The 21,708-nt window shown below is 34.2% G+C and overlaps 2 protein-coding genes across 3 annotated transcripts; both read left to right on the top strand.

The window, feature by feature from the left end:
- LOC108993073 lies at positions 1-2,461 on the top strand. Its single transcript, XM_035693747.1, has 3 exons — positions 1-246; positions 1,583-1,788; positions 1,925-2,461. The coding sequence occupies exons 1-3, from the start codon at positions 157-159 to the stop codon at positions 2,178-2,180; spliced, it is 552 nt and encodes a 183-aa protein (XP_035549640.1). The 5' UTR covers positions 1-156; the 3' UTR covers positions 2,181-2,461.
- Positions 2,462-11,864: 9,403 nt separating this feature from the next.
- LOC108993027 (WD repeat-containing protein 44-like) lies at positions 11,865-21,270 on the top strand. 2 transcript variants are annotated; one of them, XM_018967792.2, is made up of 7 exons: positions 11,865-13,886; positions 14,970-15,060; positions 15,513-15,670; positions 15,775-15,826; positions 15,952-16,034; positions 16,160-16,253; positions 20,300-21,270. In XM_018967792.2, the coding sequence occupies exons 1-7, from the start codon at positions 12,213-12,215 to the stop codon at positions 20,863-20,865; spliced, it is 2,718 nt and encodes a 905-aa protein (XP_018823337.1). In that variant the 5' UTR covers positions 11,865-12,212; the 3' UTR covers positions 20,866-21,270. The 2 variants fall into 2 exon arrangements, with proteins under 2 accessions (XP_018823337.1, XP_018823345.1); XM_018967800.2 differs by having other exon boundaries at positions 20,256-20,338.
- The last annotated feature ends 438 nt before the right edge of the window (positions 21,271-21,708 follow it).

Raw genomic sequence — 21,708 nt, 5'->3', positions numbered from 1 at the left:
GGCGTGATGTTGTTGTCTCTTTGGTACATCGTTTGTGCCGTTCGTTTGCCGGGGATTTTCGTATATTTAGAGCTGGAGAGATAAACTAGATAGAGGAAGAGAAGGGCAGAGAGTAAAGGTAGATCTAGTTGGGTTTTGATTCTTGAAGCTTCATTCATGGCTTCCAAGTTGATTTTGATTACAGTCTTCATCTTTGATATCATCGCTTTCGGTTTGGCTATTGGTGCTGAGCAGAGGAGAAGCACTGTGAGTACTCATTTCTCTCGTATCTGTTTTCTACAGCTCAATTCTTTCTTTGTTACTTTTCTTGCTAGTCCATTAAAATCTTTTCGCTGCAAATTTTCGAGGCACTTAGTTCGTTTATGGATGTGTTGAGCTCAGTGAATGTTTTCTTCTGGGTTTACTTTGTTGCCAAGTGGTTTGCATTTTCTTTGTACTTCCAATCTGTTGTATTTAGTTCATTAGTAACTCTTTTTGGCACGCAACAGTTACGAGAATAGGGTTAATTGCGCAATGTAATTTTCCTTGTGTTTTGCTAATTATTTGTTTTCTTATTTTCGCCATAAGGTTTCAACAACCATTCGTCAGTAGAGCAATCTTCTTGCATATGTTCTTGATGAAAAGGCCAGATCTTGTAATAGAAATTATATTTTTGCCCGAACTTTTAATATAATTATCTGTCTTTCTTTTTCTATCCCGCACATGCACCCATACAAAACACAGGTGACAGGGTGGGAGATAAGATTGAGATTGGGGTTTCGGGTTTTATTAATCAAAATCTCTATGTGCAGTCACTTTTGCGTACTCTTTGCGCACTCCACTAATGTGATTAACTGCATCACTTTTTTTAATATAAAATAATTATTTTGGTCAATCACACAAGTAGAGTGCTCAAGAAGTACGCAAAAGTATCTATATGTAGTAGAACTCTTAGGGAACGTTTGAGTAGTGAGAAGTGTTGAGAATGTTTGTGAATAGTAGTGAAAAAGTAATAATAAAATATTGAATAGTAGTAAAAAGTAGGTGAAAAGTAATGAATAGTAGAAAAATAGATAAAAAGTAATAATAAAGTAAATAATAGTAGTGTGAGGTACTCTCACTTGCCAAACATACCCTTAAAACACAAACCGTCAACCACTATGAAACAAGACAACCAAAAGTTATTATTTTTGACCTGTTTCTTTTGTTGTACTATCTCCCAAACATGTTTCTTTAATTAATAAAGAGTTATGTTACATACAGTCATCACTTTTGCGTACTTTTTATACACACTCCACTGGTGTGATTGACCAAAGCAATTATTTTATATTAAAAAGAAGTGATGCGGCCAATCACATTATTGGAGTGCGGAATGAATACGCAAAAATGATTACACATAGAGTTTGTGTAATACTTATAATTTCCCAGAATACGGCAAATGTCTTGAAAGTCGACATTTGGTTTTCTTGTGATTTTTCAACTTAATGCTGATTCAAATAATTAACCATAGAACAGATTCAATTGAAATCATGTCATATAAATGAATAAACAGATGCTGAAAGTACCTCTCCAATTGGTTTGGAACTAAACTTTTCTTTGGCAGGCAACGGTTTTCCTGGATAGTGAAGCAAACTACAGGTACTGTGTCTATGACTCGGACATTTCAACAGGCTTCGGTGTTGGTGCATTATTGTTTCTCATGGCTAGTCAAGTCCTTATAATGGTGGCAAGCCGATGCTTCTGCTGTGGAAAGCCTTTGAGTCCCGGAGGTTCAAGAGCCTGGGCAATTGTACTTTTCATTGTCTGCTGGTAGGTCTCCGATAGACTAGATGAAAGAAATTTAATTGAAAACCACCCCCATATATACCAGTTTTTATCAAGCACTTGGGGTTTACTTCATACACTGTTGCATTGATATGGTTGTTTTATCTATGATCTCTCTCAGGCTGTTTTTCTTGATTGCTGAGATCTGCTTGCTGGCTGGCTCAGTGAGGAATGCCTACCACACCAAGTATGCAATAGCTGCTGCAGATCCTCCCTCTTGCTCAACCTTGAGAAAGGGAGTTTTTGGAGCAGGGGCAGCTTTCGTTTTCTTCACTTCGATAGTCTCTGAGTTGTACTACGTTTGCTATTCAAATGCCAGAGAAAGCTTCCAACCATATAATAGAGAACCTGCTGTGGGTATGGGAACCTACAAATGAACTTCATTAAGTCGATCAATTTGTAGCCAGTACTTTGCAGATAGATGCAACTGTCTGGACTCCCTGCATTGATTTGCTTTCTCAATTGCCTGTTTGGGTTGCATTTTGTGTTTTTAGGGTTCAAAATAGTTGGCGATAGCTTTCATTCGAAGTCGATATTGATGTTTTTTTCTCCCTTTCTCCCCTTCAATGCTGCTGTGTATTTTTTGGACTGTCATATATATATGATTATAAGCTGATTGCTCGTGTTCAAATAAATGCAAATAGAATTGTTAAAGATCCATCGAATGCATATTTTAGGTAATTTATATAACTTGTTCATATGGAGACTGTTATAATCCTTCCTGTGTTCAAACGACTTTCATCTCTTATTGGTGTTAAATCAGAGCTACAAGGAAAGAAAATAAAATAAAAAAGTTATATTAACAGGTAGATTTCGTAATTATCTTCCAGGCTGGTTTGCCAACACGGGCTACAACTATTCTAAAGTAGTATTTAAGAAGCCCATGTTTCTCAAATTGTTGCCTCTACAGAGCCCAAAACACACCCACTCCAGGCTGCAGCCTGGACTATACCAGCCCAACATTTCAAGACCGAAAACCAAGTGTTAAAGTTGGACCATAAAGAAAAGTGAACATGCAAAACAGAAAGGTCCTAAGATATATGCCCAGAGTTTCAGTTTATTACAACATGGCCGAATATTCAGCAATCTTCTTCATGCCCTTCACCATGATTATCTTTCAACTCCCGTTTGGATTTGAGATAAGATTTATGATGATTTGTGAATAATAATAAAATTTATAAATTAAAATATATAAATAATAATGAGATATCTCTCCATCCAAACCGGCTAAAATGGAGCCGATGCCACTTTTGAAGACCGAGCTAGTATGCGTGCCTCGTTCCAAAAAACATAAGTAACCTCAATGGTCAAGGAATTTCAGCTAAAAAAAACATTGGGAGGTTTGGATTCAAATTTTAGGTCAATTCATCTTATTATTATAATTTTTTTAAATTTTTATATAAAATATAATAAATAATTTAATTTTTTAAAATTTTAAAATAATAATAATATTAAAAAATAATATTATAATAAAATTTTATTTTATTATTCCTAAATTAACTCCGCTCATTTCTAAATCTAAAACACCTGCATCTTCCTAAAAACTAAGAAGGAGCCTCGTGGATGTCACTTTTGAAATTTGAACAACAAAATAAAGCACCCTCTGAAGAATCTGACATGTGTCGTATCAGTAGGGATATAATTACCAACACCTTCGGAACATTTCAAAGCCGACACTTCCGATTCACGATTTTGATTACGTACAATAATATAATTCGATGGGACGGCTTCCATCAACTGTGATCAATGCATTCCCATCAATACTCAATACCCTCCCCTCCATTTTCCTTCTTGCAAATTTGCAATGCATTTGTTCCAAAAATAATAATAATAATAATTTAATTTTAACCTCTTTGCTTAAGGAAAAGGAAAGTCGGCTGCATTAACTGAATTGAATTGAGTAAATTTATAATAATAAATTGAGAGAAGTTGAGATCCAAACATACCCTCAACTAATTTTGACGAGAAACTAGTGTCACTGAGCTTGTTAATTAGAGTATGTTTATATGTTAAAGTGAATTAAATTGAGTTAAGTTAAGATGATAAAATATTATTAGATTATTATTTTTTAATATTATTATTATTATTTTAAGATTTAAAAAAATTAAATTATTTATTATATTTTGTATTAAAATTTTAAAAAATTATAATATTGAATTGAGATGAATTTGAAATCCAAACTCATCCTACCAGCTGCATGGTGTATTTGGCCGAGTTTTGGCTCTCGTGAATTCTGATCACCCATCCCGATAAACCAAAAGTAAAATATTTTTAAAATAAATCATTAGTATAAATTTTTAGAATAAATAATAATTATAATCGTGAGTGTATAAATATCACATAAATATTTTGAAAAAAATAAATATATACGAAATTTACATAAAAATTAAATTAAATTTTTAATAATAGATTTTATTTTTTTTAAAACAACTGTATGGTACTTACGCACTCTACGACTATACGTAGTATTACTTAAATTTTAAATAAAAAAATTTTACGCTTCAAGTTTTATAAAAATGTAGAATTTATTTTAAAAAATTTAAGAAAATGATTTTTTAATAAGATGTACTATTTTTATAAAAGAATTATACAAAATTTATATTTTTAAAATTTATAACCAGCTTTACTCTATTTTCAATTAATAATGATACAATACATTATATAACATATTATATAACAATATTATTTTTATAATATATTTTATAAAAATATCTCTAATTTAAAATTATATAATTATATAAAATATTATATATAAATCATTTTATATTTTCAATTATTTTTCGTATGGGATCACAACTTGCGTGAAGAGAAACAAACTAATTCTTGATATGAGTTGGACTATTCTGCTTTGAGAGTAGCCAGTTTAACTTTATTGACTTTGGTTTTTAGGTTTTATTATTATTATTATTATTATTTTATTTTTTAATATATTTAAATATTTAAAAAAAATTAAAAAAAATCTCAATATATTTAAAATTACTTCTTTAATCACTAAAAAAAATAATTGGCAAGCGGTGAATCAGAGCGGTACAAATAGAGGGCAAAATAGTATTTTCCTTCTTGATATTCATAGGTCGGCTCCCTAGAAAATCGAACAAAAGCAGGACTGTGTCACGTCGAGATCTCAGATTTCAGTACCAGAAGTACCATATGACACGACCATATCAGTGATGCTCGCAGCAGCAGCTTTTAGAAGAAGAAACTACGTACATATATAGGATATCAATTCAAAGGGCACTAATTGGCTCTCGACTTGGTAATTGAAAGGAACTGAACCGGCTCCCTACCCAAAGCCAATCCTCTCAAGTTAGCTCCATGCGGTTCACGAGTGTTCATACCATTTTAATAAGGCAGGTGATTTTATTTTGAGTAATACTAGAGAGAAGTCATTATATTAGTATATATTTTATATTTACTGCGTGGTTATTTTTAGTTAATTATTTTTAATACTCATTTGAGAAGATATGTGATCTATATAATACCATATTATATATACAAAATAGATATTTTTAATAATAATTTTTATCTATTTTTATTCTTTTATTTTGATTTGTAAAATATTTGTACGTACCATCTCTCTCCATTGATAACACATATATAAAGCTGCATATTATCTGATTCATGGATGACAAAAGATACAGGACCCAGTCATGCACTTAAATCATCTGCAAAATACTGCTGATAAAGCAATACTAATAATAATAGTTTTTGGATACTGTACGATACGATGATGGAGTTCTGGATAATCGTTTTTGAGATGGTGTCGAGCTGAAACCCGGTCAATGATTGTGTTTTATGGAGTGTTTTAAATAAAACCACTGTATAAAAAATAAATAAAGCTCGTTTCTTGCGGTGTTCCAATGCATTTTTATTTGATCACAGGGTTCAGCAGTACTACCGCATTTTCAATGCAGTTTCTTCATTCTTGTGGTGTAAATTGTAAATCGGGAAGAGAATCAATCAGATAAAGAGGAACTTGGACTCACTTGCCTTTGTACATGCAGATTCGAGTAAGAAAGAAATTGCTGTAAATCCCAAAATCTGGTTTTACGAGGCTCGTTTAAATTTAAAGATTAATTGAAATGATTTTAGATAAATAAAATAAAATATTATTTTTAATATTATTATTATTTTAAAATTAAAAAAATTAAATTATTTATTATATTTTATGTAAAAATATGTAAAATTTATAAAAATAAATTGAGATAAGATAAGTTTAGGTGAATTACAAATGCAAACAAGGCCTAACAGGTGGGGTTCGTACCAAAAATAAAAGCATGCTCAAAACATGGCTAAATGTTCTACAATTCATCAAATATAACCTTAGAGCATTCTCATTGGCTTGGCTAAATTCATCTTTAAAATTTAGCCAATATTATAATTTTTTACATTTACCTATTTCATTTTAATTCAACCCCCACATTAGATTATCTATTCACTCTCTATATAATAATAAAATATTATTAATTGAATTTATTTTTATCACATTTTGTATCTCTACTAATTAAATGTTAATAATAATTATATTCTAATTAAATTAATATTAAAAAATTATATTTTCAAAAGTCATTTAATGCTAATAAAAAAAATATTTGATTAAACTCATTTAAAATTCTATCTAAATTTTTTAATTACAAACCAAATAGTATTTTTACTTTGAATGAGAAACTAATATTTTAATGTTTGTTTGGAATGAGAAATTAGTATTTTAATGTTTAATGAATCAATTGTGGTTCTCCATATATTAGCTAACCACTGTAGCAAAAGTCTAAATTATTTTAGATTTGCTCAATTCAATGTGGGATGTTTTTGACATCAATTATGCAAATTTTAACCAACCTCCTTATTTGGCCAAGTCAATGAAGATGCTCTTATAGCTACTGCCAAATATTAACAATGTATGTATATATATTTATAAACCCATTCATCAATATATTAAACCGTCAATAATATATTTGTTTGTTTTCTCATAGATAAATTGAGATTAAAATTAAAAATTAAATAAAATATTGTTATAATATATTATTTTTATTTAAAACTTAAAAAAGTTAAATTATTTATTTTAATTTGTCTAAAAATTTTAAAAATTTAGAATAATTAAATAAATTGAAAGAAATTATAAAAACAAACGGAATTAGAAGCTTATCACATTAATCAGTGTAAAAAATATTTATATTTTATTTTTTGCTATAATTATAATATTCAGTGTTAAGTTACAAAACACAATATATATCTATATGAATGTTTTGAAATTGACACGCAGCTAGCTTGATCGAAGCTGTTAATTTTTACGTAGGTTCATCTAGAAACTGCATGCTTAGTGACAATTTTTAGTAAGCTCTTGTCATTTCTAAGATCTTGACAGTTTATAATATGCTTTTGAAATTCTTTATTATTATTATTTTTCTCCATTCAATTATTGCTTGTTGCATCTTCCGATGCTGCAATACAATCAATCCTTTGAGCAACAGAATATTGAAGAATGATTGAGACTGTGTTGTTGACAAACAAGGACATTATGATTATTATTGCTCGACGAGGACAGCAATTGTCGAAAAGGCCAGCCTCTTCATTACGTTTCAGTTCTGTTTGTTTATCTTTTTATTTAATGGAAATAGTACAGTACTGCACATGAAAAACCTTATTACAAAATAAAATGTTACCTTGTCATTCCATTCCCCGTTAATTTCCTAGCTTGCTAGCCTGAGTATATACCTGTCATATCATATATATGCTTTCAACAGTGATGGGCATAGACCTTGATATTATTGCAAGATCATGCATTGCATCATGTTTTTGATATTTCTGGTGCTCTAGCCTATCCTTCTGAGTCTTTTCCTCTTGTGATAAAATGTACCTTATTTTGATTAATCCGAGGGGCCCCTGGCCTCTGATCAGTTTTAAGCCCTACATATGGCACATCAAATCATTTTTGAGATACGTAAGACTAACCTCAGCCAGTTCAGCACAAGGTCTTTCTGAAACAGTTCTGAAACCGAGGCTCCCTTCTGGCCCTTTCTCTTTTAGCTGCTGGTTTTCAATTCTTTTCCATGTTGTGTTTTTCTTTTCTTTTCTTTTTTTTTTTTTAAACATTTTCTTGTGTGGTTCTATAGACACCGTGGCTTCGTTTGTTTTTATAAATTAGTTTATATATCTCGTCTATTTTTATTTAATTATTATAATTTTTTTAAAATTTTATATAAAAAATAATTTAATTTTTTTAAATTTTAAAATAAAAATTATATTAAAAATATATATTCTAATAATATTTTATTCAATTTTTATTTTTTATTTCATTTAACCTCATGTATATAAATAAACAAGACTATCTCGTTTACATTTTGAAAATGTGCACGCCAAATTTGAAATGATACAATCAAGTATTTCAAAAATAAAAAATAACAATATGATACAATATTAAATATATTTTATAAGAAAAATAATTTTATTATTCAACATATTATTTTAAATCATTTCAATTTGTAAATTTATTTTTTTAAAATTATTTTGTGATTAAAATATTTATCTATAATTTTTTTTTTAATTCAACTTGTAAAAGTAAAGATTGCTATGCAGTTATGGTTGTTTATTAATGTAATAATAAAGCAAGATCTTTCATAAAAAAAAGGAGCAGTCCACTTGGTTCTTCCACTGAACTGTCATCACACCAACTAAAAGAAGTTTCAATTCTGTGACTTTTATCAGATTTTAGTATCAATATGATCAGCTTCAAACTTCTCCTTTTGCCTCTTTTCTATTTCTGCAAGGAATCCTTCTTCTCCTGTTGGGAATCAAGCCACGTGGTGTGATGGAATATTTTTTTTTTTTAATTTCTTCTTGCGTGGGTTTAAACTTTAATTTATTTATAATGGGTTAGTACTAATTTATTAATATTGGTGGCAATTATGAAGGCTATGAAAAGCATATGCAGGAAATGGACAGGAGAGTTCCCTTTCAATTATGAACGTAGTGTCAATTACAGCCATATTAATCAGATAAATAAAAGCAATTGAAGGTATATTATATAGTGGGGCATGTGGAAGTCACCTTGCTTTCATTTTTTTTTCTGGTTTTTTTTTTTTTTTCATAGAGACATTGAATTAGTCGGATTTTCATCTGAAATGAAGCAGAATTTCAAACAAAACAATAAATCTATAAATCTCTTATTGCTCTCTAAAAAATTGCAAATATACTATAAGAAAATTGTTTATTTGTGATCAATTATTTATTGTGAAAATGATAATTTATTATTAAAATGAATATATTTTCGTCATAAACAATCATTATCGTCAAGTCGTTGTCGTAAATGGTCCATCACAAATATTCATTTTTCTTGTAGTGATATAATAGACTAACCTACCAAAGTAATGAAACTACTGTTTGTTTGAATATTCCGAAGCCGCATCGCCATGCAACATGCATGCATTTATCTTCCAATTGGGGGTCGACGGTGATGAGTCCGATCCTTTCCTGCCGCTTGCATATCTTTTCAGCTTTTTGGTACATAAAAAATTCCATAATTTTTTGGTAATTATTGTTGTTTAGGTCAGACAAATATTAATGAAAACCAATGAATGTATATTAATATTCGGTTGGTGCATAAACTCTTTTTTTAAGCCTTGTTCGGACGTACAAGTTAATGGATGCAGGACTTCAATCTCCAAAAATGTCAATATGCTCGATGTTTGAACTATTTTAAGGTCCCACGTGGCATGATAATTAACTTATACTTGGGGAAAAAAAAAGAAAAAAAATAGTATACTTCAAATAGAGTAATGATTTATATAAATTCTAAATATATAAATATTGTGCAAATTATTTGTAAAAAAATAGTAAAATTTTATTTTTTTAGAATATACTTTTTTACAAAAAGTCTGTAGAAGACTTGCATGACCTATAACTAGCATTATTCATTAAAATAAAAACTATTTTATTTCTCAATATGGTGTACGAAACGCACCATACCATCATTATAATTTAAATAGTAAAATTTAAAATTTATTTTTAAATTAAAATCATACCATAATAGTACTCTTAAAATAATTTCATATAAAACATCATGATTCATATACAACACCTGACTATTGCACTGCTGGAAGTACAGATGTACAAGGCCCACCTTGAGAGAGAGAGAAGGAAGAGGGGGTTTGATATTAATAAGAGAAGTGTTCTCGTCCAAGAGATTTTATAAAATAAATTTATAAATTAGTATGATTTTATGTGGTCTATAAAATCAGTAGTAATGGGCTGGACAGCATAGTAATGGGGCTGGACTTTTCTGGTAGAGGCGTAGCCCAAAGAATCTGACCTTTTTCAAGCCCAATACTTCACCGTCATTTCCCAAGGCACACCTTTTTTTTTCCCATTTTATTTTTGGTGGCCCTACTATAACTTGATGAACTGCTCCTCGCAATCTCTATTCATGTGGTCTATGATTATTGTTGGATTAAAATAATAAAATTTCAGGTCCATGGCAATCCTTAAACCACCCTTAAATTTGTTCTTTTCTCGGCTTTATCCAATCCATTTTTCTTTTTTCTTTTTGCTTTTGTTCGTGGGTTTCTATTGGGAAAGATCTTTCGTCACTCCGTTAACTGATTTGTTTAATAAAAATAAAAATTATCTTATTTTATTTAATTATTATAATTATTTTAAATTTTAAAATAAAGATTATATTAAAAAATTATATAATAATAATATTTTATTTAATCATAAACTTTTAGTTAATCTCATCTTATTTTAACTCATTATTCAAATCAGCCATAAGATGTAACGTGTTTAAGATATTAGAGGCAAACTGGTTTTGATCAGTGCCCCCCATTAATGGTGGTACTTAAAATCTGAGCACTTAAATGGCAACAGTATTTAAGATCATTGATAACTAGAGGAAATTTTATTATTGATAATGATATCGCATGCTTACTAGCTGGCCACCCTAACATGATTATCGTGTCCAATTATTTTATGGTAATACTAGGTTAATCAATGTTCTGTGTGTTTTGAACCTAATTAATACCCTTCACATTCTAATTAATACCCTTCCCTTAACAAAAAAACAAAAAAAAAGGAAAATGTCTTAAATGAAAGATAATATCAACCACAAATGTAGTGGCCCAATGGGTAGGTTGAAGTTATTGCAAAACCAAAAAAATAAAAAAAAGTGTTCTTCGGCTAAAATAAGTGCGAAAGCCAAAAGGTTAACACTTCCACTTATAGATTTTAAGATTTAGTTGATTTGGATAACATCATTTTATTATTAAAAAATGAGATGATAATATTAAAAAATAATATTTTATTTAACTTTCAATTTAATTTATCTTACTATCCAGATGATAATTTATCGTTTCTAATTTATCTCTTTTGTCCCAATTCCATTCTTACAATTTATCCGATCAATTCAAACTTAAATTCAAACTCTTTTAAATTGAAATATTGTTAAATATATTTATAGATTAGGTAAGTGTTTAATTTTTTTTTTAATGTGAATATCATATTTTGTTATTTTTTTTAGAAGAAGTGCACGACACTTATATACTTTATGACTATAAACAGTTAAATATATTTATAGATTAGGTAAGTGTTTAATTTTTTTTTTAATGTGAATATCATATTTTATTATTTTTTTTAGAAGAAGTGCACGACACTTATATACTTTATGACTATAAACAGTTAAATATATTTATAGATTAGGTAAGTGTTTAATTTTTTTTTTAATGTGAATATCATATTTTGTTATTTTTTTTAGAAGAAGTGCACGACACTTATATACTTTATGACTATAAACAACATTTGAGTAAAGAGTTTTTTTGTTTTTAAATCACGCGTCATTAATTATTAAATTTACTATAATTAAATTTGATTATGGTTTTAATCATTATCCACCCATAATTTTAATATAGTATTAGATAATTAAAAAAAGTATTCATTATTTTTTTTACTAATTAGATGTCTACTTTGGGGACGACACATCAAGAATTTATAAAAGAAAATCCCGGCTACTAGAAAATGGTAAATAATATTTTTATTTACATTTCCTCCTCACTTCATTTTCTCATCAGAAAGAAACGAGAAAATAAATCTGTCTCCCCTCCCTCCCCCATTCTCTCTCTGTACGTACACAAACAAATTTGCCCAAACCCCAACTCCCCACAGCATAGGACTTCGTTCCGCAACCCCTCGTCTCTCTCATTGGATCTGAGTTCCAACCCCAAAACCCGTATCTCTTCTTGTCCGATCCCTCCTAATTCCCCAAAAATCACACAGATCGAACAAACACGCCGCCGTTTCACGGGCAGACAGAGTGGGACTCACGGAGATTGAGACAGAGTCGGCCATTCTGATCCACTCGATCATCCGGGCATTTCTCCATTGAAATGGGAAATGCCCGCGAGGTGTACTAGTATCAAACGATGAGCAAAACCCACGACGACGAAGAAGAATACAAGAACGACAACTGCAGCGACGACGACAACGAGTGCTTCTACGAGTCCCTTGACCGCATCGTCTCGTCATCCTGCTCATGCTCCAACTCCAACTCCGACACCGAAGAGAACGACGCCGTTTCTTCTTCGGCCTCGCCTAATCATGGGTCGGTACCGAAATTCCCAATGGGCGCGTCCAACAAGTACGATGTCTGGATCTCCGAGCCCTCCTCCGTCTCCGAACGCCGCTCGTGTCTCCTCCGCCAAATGGGCCTCGGCAACGACCCCTCCTTGTCCCCCGCCAAACCCACCCGAGATTTCGGATTCGGTGGAGACATTGGCCGATCAGTGTCGTCCGACCGCTTGTCCAATCACTCCGGTGCTTCCACCATGGTTCGATCAAAATCAGATGGGAATGACCGTCAACGTGATGCTATAACCACATCCTCCTCAGTTTGCTCTCCTGCTCCTCAAGTTATTTCAATTCCTTGTTCTTCTCCTTCTTCCGGTTCTCTTGTAAATAATAATGATGATAATTACAACTGCAACCACGTTGTTCTTGTTAAATCCCGGAGCGATAATAGTAGCGGAGAATCCAAATCTCCGGTTGCTAGTGTCGCTGCTTCGCCAAATAAGCCGCCAGTTGGAAAGAGTAATTCTAAAAGGGTTGAAGCGATCCGTGGCGATTCCACGGGGGGTCTAGACGTCAATTTTAATAGCAGTGTAGGTGGTGGTAGTGGGGAGGTCGAGGAGGAGGGTTTGGATTGTGATGGCGTTGGGAGGGAAAGTGATGAAGTGTGCTTAATTAAGAACCTTGATAACGGGAAGGAGTTTGTGGTGAATGAGATTCGGGAAGATGGGATGTGGAACAAGCTCAAAGAAGTAGGGACAGGGCGGCAGTTGACTATGGAGGAGTTTGAGATGAGCGTTGGGCATTCGCCGATTGTTCAAGAATTAATGCGGAGGCAGAATGTCGAGGATGGGAATAAGGATAGCTTGGATTCGAATGCAAATGGGGTTGGTGGGAGCGGGGCAAAAATGAAGAAGAAAGGAAGTTGGTTGAAGAGTATAAGGAATGTGGCGAGCTCGGTGACGGGTCATAAGGAGAGACGGAGCAGTGATGAGAAGGATACCTCATCGGAGAAGGGTGGGCGGAGGTCTAGCTCTGCTACAGATGATAGCCAGGATGTCTCGTTTCATGGGCCGGAAAGAGTAAAGGTTAGGCAGTATGGGAAGTCGTATAAAGAGCTCGCGGCACTTTACAAGAGCCAGGAGATACAGGCTCATAATGGGTCTATATGGAGCATTAAGTTTAGTTTGGACTGGAAGTATCTTGCCAGTGCTGGTGAGGATTGTGTTATACATGTTTGGCAGGTTGTGGAATCGGAGAGGAAGGGGGATCTTTTGTTGGAGAAACCGGATGATGGGAATTTAAACTTGTTCTTTGTTGCCAATGGGTCGCCGGAACCAACTTCGTTATCTCCAGGTATGGACAATCATCCAGAAAAAAAGAGAAGGGGGAGGTCATCAATAAGCCGGAAATCATTGAGCTTGGATTATGTTGTGGTGCCAGAGACCGTGTTTTCACTTTCAGAAAAACCCATTTGTACATTTCGTGGACATCTTGATGACGTGCTTGACCTTTCATGGTCCAAGTCTCAGGTTAGTTGCTATTTTTTATGTGCTCCAATGTGTCCGCTTTGTTGTGCTCTATCGTTTATTTGTCCAAGTCTTTTGTAACATAATTGTAGCTCTGGAGTTAGACTGATTCTTCTGACAAGAAAGTTACCGAAATAATTAATATTGTGATCCACTTTTGAAGTCATGCGACTGATTTTAACTCTTGGAAAGTAGTGCTATTCTAGGGGAACTATACTTTTATTTAACAGGTGAACGTTTGTTGAATGTTAAGTAATTTAGGAACTATTTTACCGTTAGGGTTGATGAAAGTTATAAGAGGAGTACATTTCCTAAATCGGCCCTCTGTCTCAAGACAATGGTTAAAGAATGTCCAATATTCTCACTTTATAAGCAGAAGTGTTTTTATTTTTATTTTTTATCAGTCAACAAGGATTTTATTTATGATAATAGGTATAGACCAAGTACACCGGACATATTCAAGAGCGACGTCTAAGCATGATTAGCTAGAGACACCTCATAAGCAGAAGTTACTATAGGATTTAATTATTTTTATAAGATAGTTTTGGGAGATTTGTATTCTAGTGGAAGCAATGGGCTATTGGACTAAATAGGATGTAATTGTTGGGATTATAGATATTTTCTTAAAATTACTTTAAAAAGTTTTACTCTGTGCGCTTTGTTTCTATTATAGGTTATATTTAATTGTGGGATTGAAGGTTAGTTTGGCCAATATTATGGACTTGAGAATTGCTGTTGGGTGCAAGTAGACTTTGAAGTATGATATTTTCCTGTTTTCCAATGACCACCATTTTGAAGTGTCTGCTAGGCTATACCCAACACCATGTAATGTCCTGTTAATATGGATATTCCTAGGCAGCGAGTGTGTAGTGTCCTGGTTCCACATAACCTGTTTTTAGTGTGACTAAATGTTTGATGTGGAGAGTTAATGATTGCTAATGTTCATGCAACCTTCAGCAGAAGCCTCAGTGGATATTTATTGAATAATTATGCATAGGATGAATAACTCTTCTACGTCAAGTAATTGAATGTTTTGTTAAATTTTGAGCGAAGATAGACTTACAAATATGTGCCTTTTTCTTTCAGCACTTACTCTCATCTTCAATGGACAAAACAGTGAGGCTGTGGCACTTGTCTAGCAAGTCTTGTTTGAAAATTTTTTCGCACAGTGACTATGGTAAGTTGATGTGGCCTGCCTGCCTTTCGTTTCCCTTATTCAGCCTCTCTTTAGTACCTGTTGAATTATAGGCCATTGATGTGGATGTTTTTTTTTTTTTTCCCTTTGATAAGAGTAAAATTATTGACATGAATGAAATAGGCATAGCCCATGTACACAAGAAGTATACAAAAGAATTGATGTGGATGCTTCTTTACAAAGTAAAGACCTAATTATTTATTGACGCATGAAATTATTTAACTTTTGGGTTCATGAAGAAAATAATATTTCACCCTTTTTATTGTAAGTGAAAATAGTATTTTACTCTAAAAAAAAATGATAATGGTTTAGTTAGAACTTAGAGATATGGCTTTGTGATTTATTATTGAGAGTTTTTTTTTTCCTTTTTGTTTCTCAGTGAACTATCTTGTGTACTGCTAATTACATTATGTCTTGGACGTGTCTTGACACAGTGACTTGCATCCAGTTTAATCCTGTTGATGATAATTACTTCATCAGTGGATCCCTAGATGCTAAGGTTCGGATATGGAGCATTCCTGATCGTCAGGTTGTTGATTGGAATGATGTGCATGAGATGGTCACTGCTGCTTGCTATACACCGGATGGTCAGGTTGGTCATAACTAATATGCCCTATCCTTGTATAAAAAGACGAGTTCAATTTGTGTAAAATAAGGTTGTTCAATTAGCTCAAGGAACTTTGTTGATTTCTGAAGGGCGCACTGGTTGGTTCATACAAGGGGAGTTGCTGTTTATACAAGACATCTGGTACGATCTCATACAGCTCCATCTCTCCAAGTGCAGTGTTATTGTGTTGTTGCCGGTGTGCTTGCATAGTTCTGTCAAGTGCTTTGCACATAATTAATAATAATTCCGTCTGTTCATGCTTTCAGATAATAAGTTACAACAAAAACATCAAATCAATCTGCAGAACAAGAAAAAGAAATCTAATCACAAGAAAATCACTGGTTTCCAGGTAATTTGGTGGTTCTGTATCTGTCCTTTTTATATATCATACATTCTGATATGATTGTTTTCATGCCCACTTTGCACCATAAATTTGTGTAATCCTTTCAGTTGCTGATTGGTTTAAATGAACAGTTTGCTCCAGGAAGTTCATCAGAAGTTCTCATCACATCTACAGATTCACGAATTCGGGTTGTGGATGGCGTTGATCTGGTGCACAAGTTTAAAGGTAAGAATAAAATAAATCAAATGGTCCTTCGTCATATCTTCTCTAGCCACATGAAAATGCTTGATACACGTACCTTTTTGCCTTGAACCCGTTTTGTTTGATTAATACAATGCCCATGACTCTTTATTTCTTGAAGTTTTTAATGATATGTTTCTGAATTCTGATTTTCGTAAGATTAAAAAATATGATCTCTATGAGGGACCATGGGTTCAATACTTTGGACAACAACAATTCAATGTTATCCTCTTCCATAAATACTACAGTGGACCACAATAACCTGTTAAGACTTTTTTGATAGCCTGTTTAATTGCAATATGCACGCACATACTTCACTCTGGTCTCCTTGGATATTGTTGACTGATATTGAGTCCTGAGTATAGAATTGTATAGTTTTTTCAATCTATTTTATTCCAACCTGTACGCTAACAGTGCAGTAAATTAGCACTCTTTTTTGAGGAGTGTAGTAATGTCCAATAGAAATCACGTGTTGGAAGGTATCTGTACTGAAATTTTTGCCAGTTGAAAATTTTGTGATTGTTTCTACAGCGAGAAAGAGGGGGGGCCTACCCTCTAAGCATAAGTGTTCCTTAATGACCAAAGTGTACAACTACCGCGTGGGAAAGGTGAAAAAACCCTATTTAGGGAGTGCAATAGATAAACCTGAGATCTGATGTGAAAAGTCAGTCAAAGGAGCAAAGCATAGAGCCTTGCACTATCTGACCTATGTTAAGTGAGATTTTTCCCTGGCTTCCAAAAGCCTTTTATAGATCCTGCTTAGATGTTCACGAGTTTCTTATTACATTGACCTTGATAATCAAGATTGATAATTGGGTTGATTGGGCACCGAGTTAGGGGTAATCCTATTTTGTGTTGTCATCTATTTCCATGCATCTCATATTCATTATTTCCCTATTCGTGTAGAGTGTAGTTAATTGTAAAATTAGATTTTATGCCTCATTGATGCTGTAAAGCAGGATATTTTTGCTACTGGTAAGTACTTGAAACATATGGGTAATGGGTCAATTTACTTCTCGATGGTGACAACTACAAGTAAATTAGCTATCGAGCTCTAGCTCAAATGATGCTTCTTCCCATTTTAAGTAGTGGAAAATGAGGTTGTGGTATCTAGATCAATCGGTTGGTTTCTGATGAGCATTGTTCAGTTTCGGCTCATATGGTTTGGAGTCTGGTGATAGAAAATTGTAACCCAAATGTGACGACCTTGACCCTCCTAACAAATCATGTTTGCATTCATCTGAGTTTGGTGATAGAAAATTCAAAATCCTAACAACTTTTGGGTTTAGGACATCCCAAAAATGCAAATAGGAATAATTGAAAAAGGTCAAAAATAGGTTTGCTGATTTCAAAAAATTGGAAACAAGTAGAACAGGTCTAAATTAATGCCTAAATGGGCCACTCGTGACGGGCTCAAGCAGGTTAAATCATACTTAAAAACACAGCCCAAACGACCAAACTCACCCATCACCATTGGTTCAACTCAGTTTGGTCTTTCAGAATTGATCGGTTCAGTTCAGTGGTTGAATTCTGCCTATCAATAGGTAGAGCCATCAAAATCTGTGAACACCAACAGGCTAGATTGGTGCTCATCTGCGGAGCCAGATGGAATATTGTCCAATACTATACCCCCTCCTTTTGGTAGGAGTTTTGGATGGCTGATTCAGAAATTTAAATTATTCTTGCTTGAAATCAAGAAGGTGATCATGTGTACTATTTTAACTGTTTTATTTAACAAGCTACATGGGATGAGCATGTCTTTATAAGAATGGTGTTGACAAACACATGAATTTTCACCCAAGGTTTGAAATCTGTTGGTGACCTTTGGTGACCTCTGAAAATGATAGGGGTTTGTAGTGCTAGCATAGAAGTTGGAAATAAGGAGAATATGAAATGAAAGATAAATCTGACCTTTTTATTAGGTGTTTCGACATCTAATGAGTCTGCAACGATATCTAAGAGTGCATTGCGAACACCCCTGATAATGAGGGGACCAATGCATGAATCACACGATAGCTTAATTTTTATTATAATTGAGTCTTGTGAGTGGATTGGCCAAATTTACATGGATCGTGATGGTTGTGGGTTCACATTCTTTTTATTCAAGCTCATCTTCTTGTGTATCCTACACGATTTTTGGTAGGACCACTTGTGCTAGAATACGTTGTTAAGATCTAAAGCTCAGGCGCAAGTTATTGCATTTTTGAGTTACTGGTTGTACCAACATCATATGGTCCAAGGTGTGAGACATCCTAATTAGAAATCATTCTTTGCGATCGATCAATAAACAGAGTAGTGTATGAAAAACATTTGCTCAAAATAATTGAGTAGCATTACAGGTCCATTAAAAGTAATTTGTTAGGGAATCTGTGTGTTTTTTGGATACCCATGAGGAATGTTTGATTGTGAGAATGTACCCATGAGTAATTTGCTCACATTAAAAGTGATGTGAGCGGTTTAAATCAGAGATGATGCCTATTGGAGGTGTCCAACATATCAGACAGTTGGCTAAGACTCTGGGGTGTAAGATTGCCTCACTCCCTATGACATATCTTGGCCTTCCGTTGGGGGCTGCCTCGAGGCGGTTTCTGTATGGGATTTAGTCATTGAGAAAGTAGAGCGTTGTCTAGCAGATTGGAAGAGAATGTACGTGTCAAAAGGTGGTAGGATTACCTTGATAAAGAGTACATTATCTAATGTACCGACCTATTTCATGTCCTTGTTCCCCATTCCAGCAAGTGTGGCGTTTCGTATTGAGAAATTATAGCGGGACTTCTTGTGGGGTGGAATAGGTGAGGAATTTAAATTTCACCTAGTCAGGTGGGAGAAAGTTTGTTGTCCTTTCCCTAATGGTGGTTTAGGCATTTGAAATTTGAGAATTTTTAATCGGGCGTTGTTGGGTAAATGGTTGTGGAGATACCATAAGGAACCAGATGCCCTATGTAAGCTGGTGATTGAGAGCAAATATGGTGGTTTATGGGAGGGATGGTGTACCGTTGAAGTGAGAGGGGCATATGGAGTGGGGTTGTGGAAACATATAAGAAGAGGATGGGGGGTTTTCTCTCGTCACTCACGATTATTTCCTGATCTTTTTAGGGTTGCGAATGATACAGATGTTTCAATGGCGGATGTCATGGTGTTAGTAGGGGAACAAATCCAGTGGAACATCAATTTTAGCCCCGCGGCAAATGATTGGGAAGTGGACAGCTTTGCAGCCTTTTCCAAACTTTTGTACTCTCTCAAACCGAATAACCAGCATGCCGACTCATTGTGGTGGATACCTTCAGGTGGTGTGTTCTCGGTTCGCTCGTTCTATAAATCCCTTTCACATGAGCTCCCTATTCAGTTTCCTTGGAAAAGAATTTGGAGACATAAGACACCTCTCAAAGCAGCTTTTTTTTGTGTGGACAGCTTCCTTGGGTAAGATCCTCACAACGGATAATTTGAGAAAACGAAGGGTAATCATCGCGGATTGGTGTTGCATGTCTAGGAATGGAGGTGAATCTGTGGACCATCTTCTACTACACTGTGAAGTAGCTCGAGGGTTATGGAATGAGGTATTTAGTAGACTAGACTTGGGTTGGATAGTGCCCGAGACAGTAGTGGCGGTTTTGGCTAGCTGGACAAATCTAAGAGGAAATCAACAGATCAAGGCTATATGAAAGATGATTCCTATATGCATCATGTGGTGTTTATGGCAGGAGTGTAACGAACGGACGTTCGAGGATAAAGAGAGATCGATGGAGGAATTTATTGCTTTCTTTTTTAAAACACTTTGCACTTGGGCCTTTTCCGTTAATTTTAATAGACAAGACTTCCATGATTTCCTTGTTTCTAATGTTCCTATGTAGTTAGGGCATTTTTTGTAGTACACATGGCTTTGCCTATTCTTTTATTGATAAACTTTGATTACTTATAAAAAAAAAAATCTTTTATTGTATATTGATGCACTGATCTTCTACTATATTGGCATATATGCCTGTTCAGACTTCAGCAATTTTCACAGCATAAGTTGGTGCCTTCCATGACAGGATTTCGCAACCAAAACAGTCAAATATCAGCCTCCCTTACAGCAAATGGAAGATATGTTGTTTCTGCCAGTGAGGATTCCTATGTGTATGTGTGGAAACATGAAGCAGAATCCCGACCTAGTAGAAGCAAAGTTGTCAATGTTACGCGCTCCTATGAACTTTTCCACTGCCAAGATGTGTCTGTGGCTATCCCTTGGCCTGGCACCAGTGACTTTTGGGGATTAGAAGACAACAGCCTTGATGAGGTCTCCACGGCCAATCATCCTCCGACCCCTGTTGAGGAGATTCATGGTGGTTCTCAACCTGCATCTGGCTACTCGAATAGTCCACTTCATGGAACGATTTCTAGTGCAACCAATAGTTACTTCTTTGATAGAATCTCAGCAACGTGGCCAGAGGAAAACCTTCTTCACACTACTAGGACTCGGAGCAGCCCTTGTGTTAGTGTGGATCTCTCCAATGGTGTGGACCAAAGCATGTCAGCCTGGGGTATGGTGATTGTAACTGCTGGCCTTCGAGGGGAAATTAGAACGTTTCAAAATTTTGGGTTGCCAGTTCGAATTTAAGGGGCCAAACCTCAACCTTGATCTTGGGGGAAACAAGTTGATTACACTACAGAAGGCAATTCTCCACTTCCCCCCACTACTTATATGGCAAAATTTGTACAGAGAATTAATTGGGTGAGATTTGTAATATTTAGCGGTGTACCATTTCCTCTTGTGCTTGTGCTAGCCGGATGTGGAGTGCAGAAGGAGATCCAGTCCGACTGAGCATTGGGGAAACAAAAAAAAGAAAAGAAAAAGAGAATAGATTTGTTAAAAAGAAAAGAAAAAAATACACCCTGAATCTGGAAACCGATGAATTTCTGTGATCGGGGGGGAATTGTAGAGTTATGAGCAACGAAAAAGCTTATTGAATTATAAATTGAAAATTCTTTTACCAGTAATTCTCACTGGTGTTGTTTCATCAAATTCCTTGGACTGTGGTATTGCAGAGTCAGTTTGAGCTAAGCTTATGGTGCTCTTGTTCGAGGTTCGACGAAATCTGCTTCACCGAGTTTGCTTTTCCGAATATAAACCAGTGCCAGTGTGGTTATTTTAAGAACTCAACGGCTAATATGTCGAACGAGAGTCTAGAGAATACCTAAAAAAAAAAACAGCTGAGTAATTCAGATGGTTTAACGGGTTGAATTTAGGATCGAGAGTGGGGATTTCAATTCAATTATTTTTCTGGCGATGTTAACTCGTTAAATAGACAATCCCCAAATCAATAAGCCATACATTATCCGATGAACCAAAGCCTGGCACAATTGCACTTCCAAATTTCCAATCCAAAATATGCCCCCTCGCATAATCCTATCCTTTTTCAGCTTTTTTACCTCCCCAGCCACAGTACCTCTAGGGAGTCGA

Source organism: Juglans regia, chromosome 9, assembly GCF_001411555.2.
Source record: "Juglans regia cultivar Chandler chromosome 9, Walnut 2.0, whole genome shotgun sequence".
NCBI classification, from domain to species: Eukaryota; Viridiplantae; Streptophyta; class Magnoliopsida; order Fagales; family Juglandaceae; genus Juglans; species Juglans regia.
The sequence above is the reverse complement of the archived record's forward strand: the minus strand, read 5'-3'. Positions and strand labels throughout refer to the sequence as shown.

What these genes read in the sequence shown, in the direction of transcription:
- LOC108993073 (XM_035693747.1), top strand. Translation starts at nt 157, where the DNA reads ATGGCTTCCAAGTTGATTTTGATTACAGTCTTCATCTTTGATATCATC. An exon ending in CTGAGCAGAGGAGAAGCACT is followed by an intron (nt 247 to 1,582) that starts GTGAGTACTCAT and finishes TTTCTTTGGCAG; the next exon opens with GCAACGGTTTTCCTGGATAG. An exon ending in GTACTTTTCATTGTCTGCTG is followed by an intron (nt 1,789 to 1,924) that starts GTAGGTCTCCGA and finishes GATCTCTCTCAG; the next exon opens with GCTGTTTTTCTTGATTGCTG.
- LOC108993027 (XM_018967792.2), top strand. Translation starts at nt 12,213, where the DNA reads ATGAGCAAAACCCACGACGACGAAGAAGAATACAAGAACGACAACTGC. An exon ending in TTTTTCGCACAGTGACTATG is followed by an intron (nt 15,061 to 15,512) that starts GTAAGTTGATGT and finishes GTCTTGACACAG; the next exon opens with TGACTTGCATCCAGTTTAAT. An exon ending in TCTGGTGCACAAGTTTAAAG is followed by an intron (nt 16,254 to 20,299) that starts GTAAGAATAAAA and finishes CTTCCATGACAG; the next exon opens with GATTTCGCAACCAAAACAGT.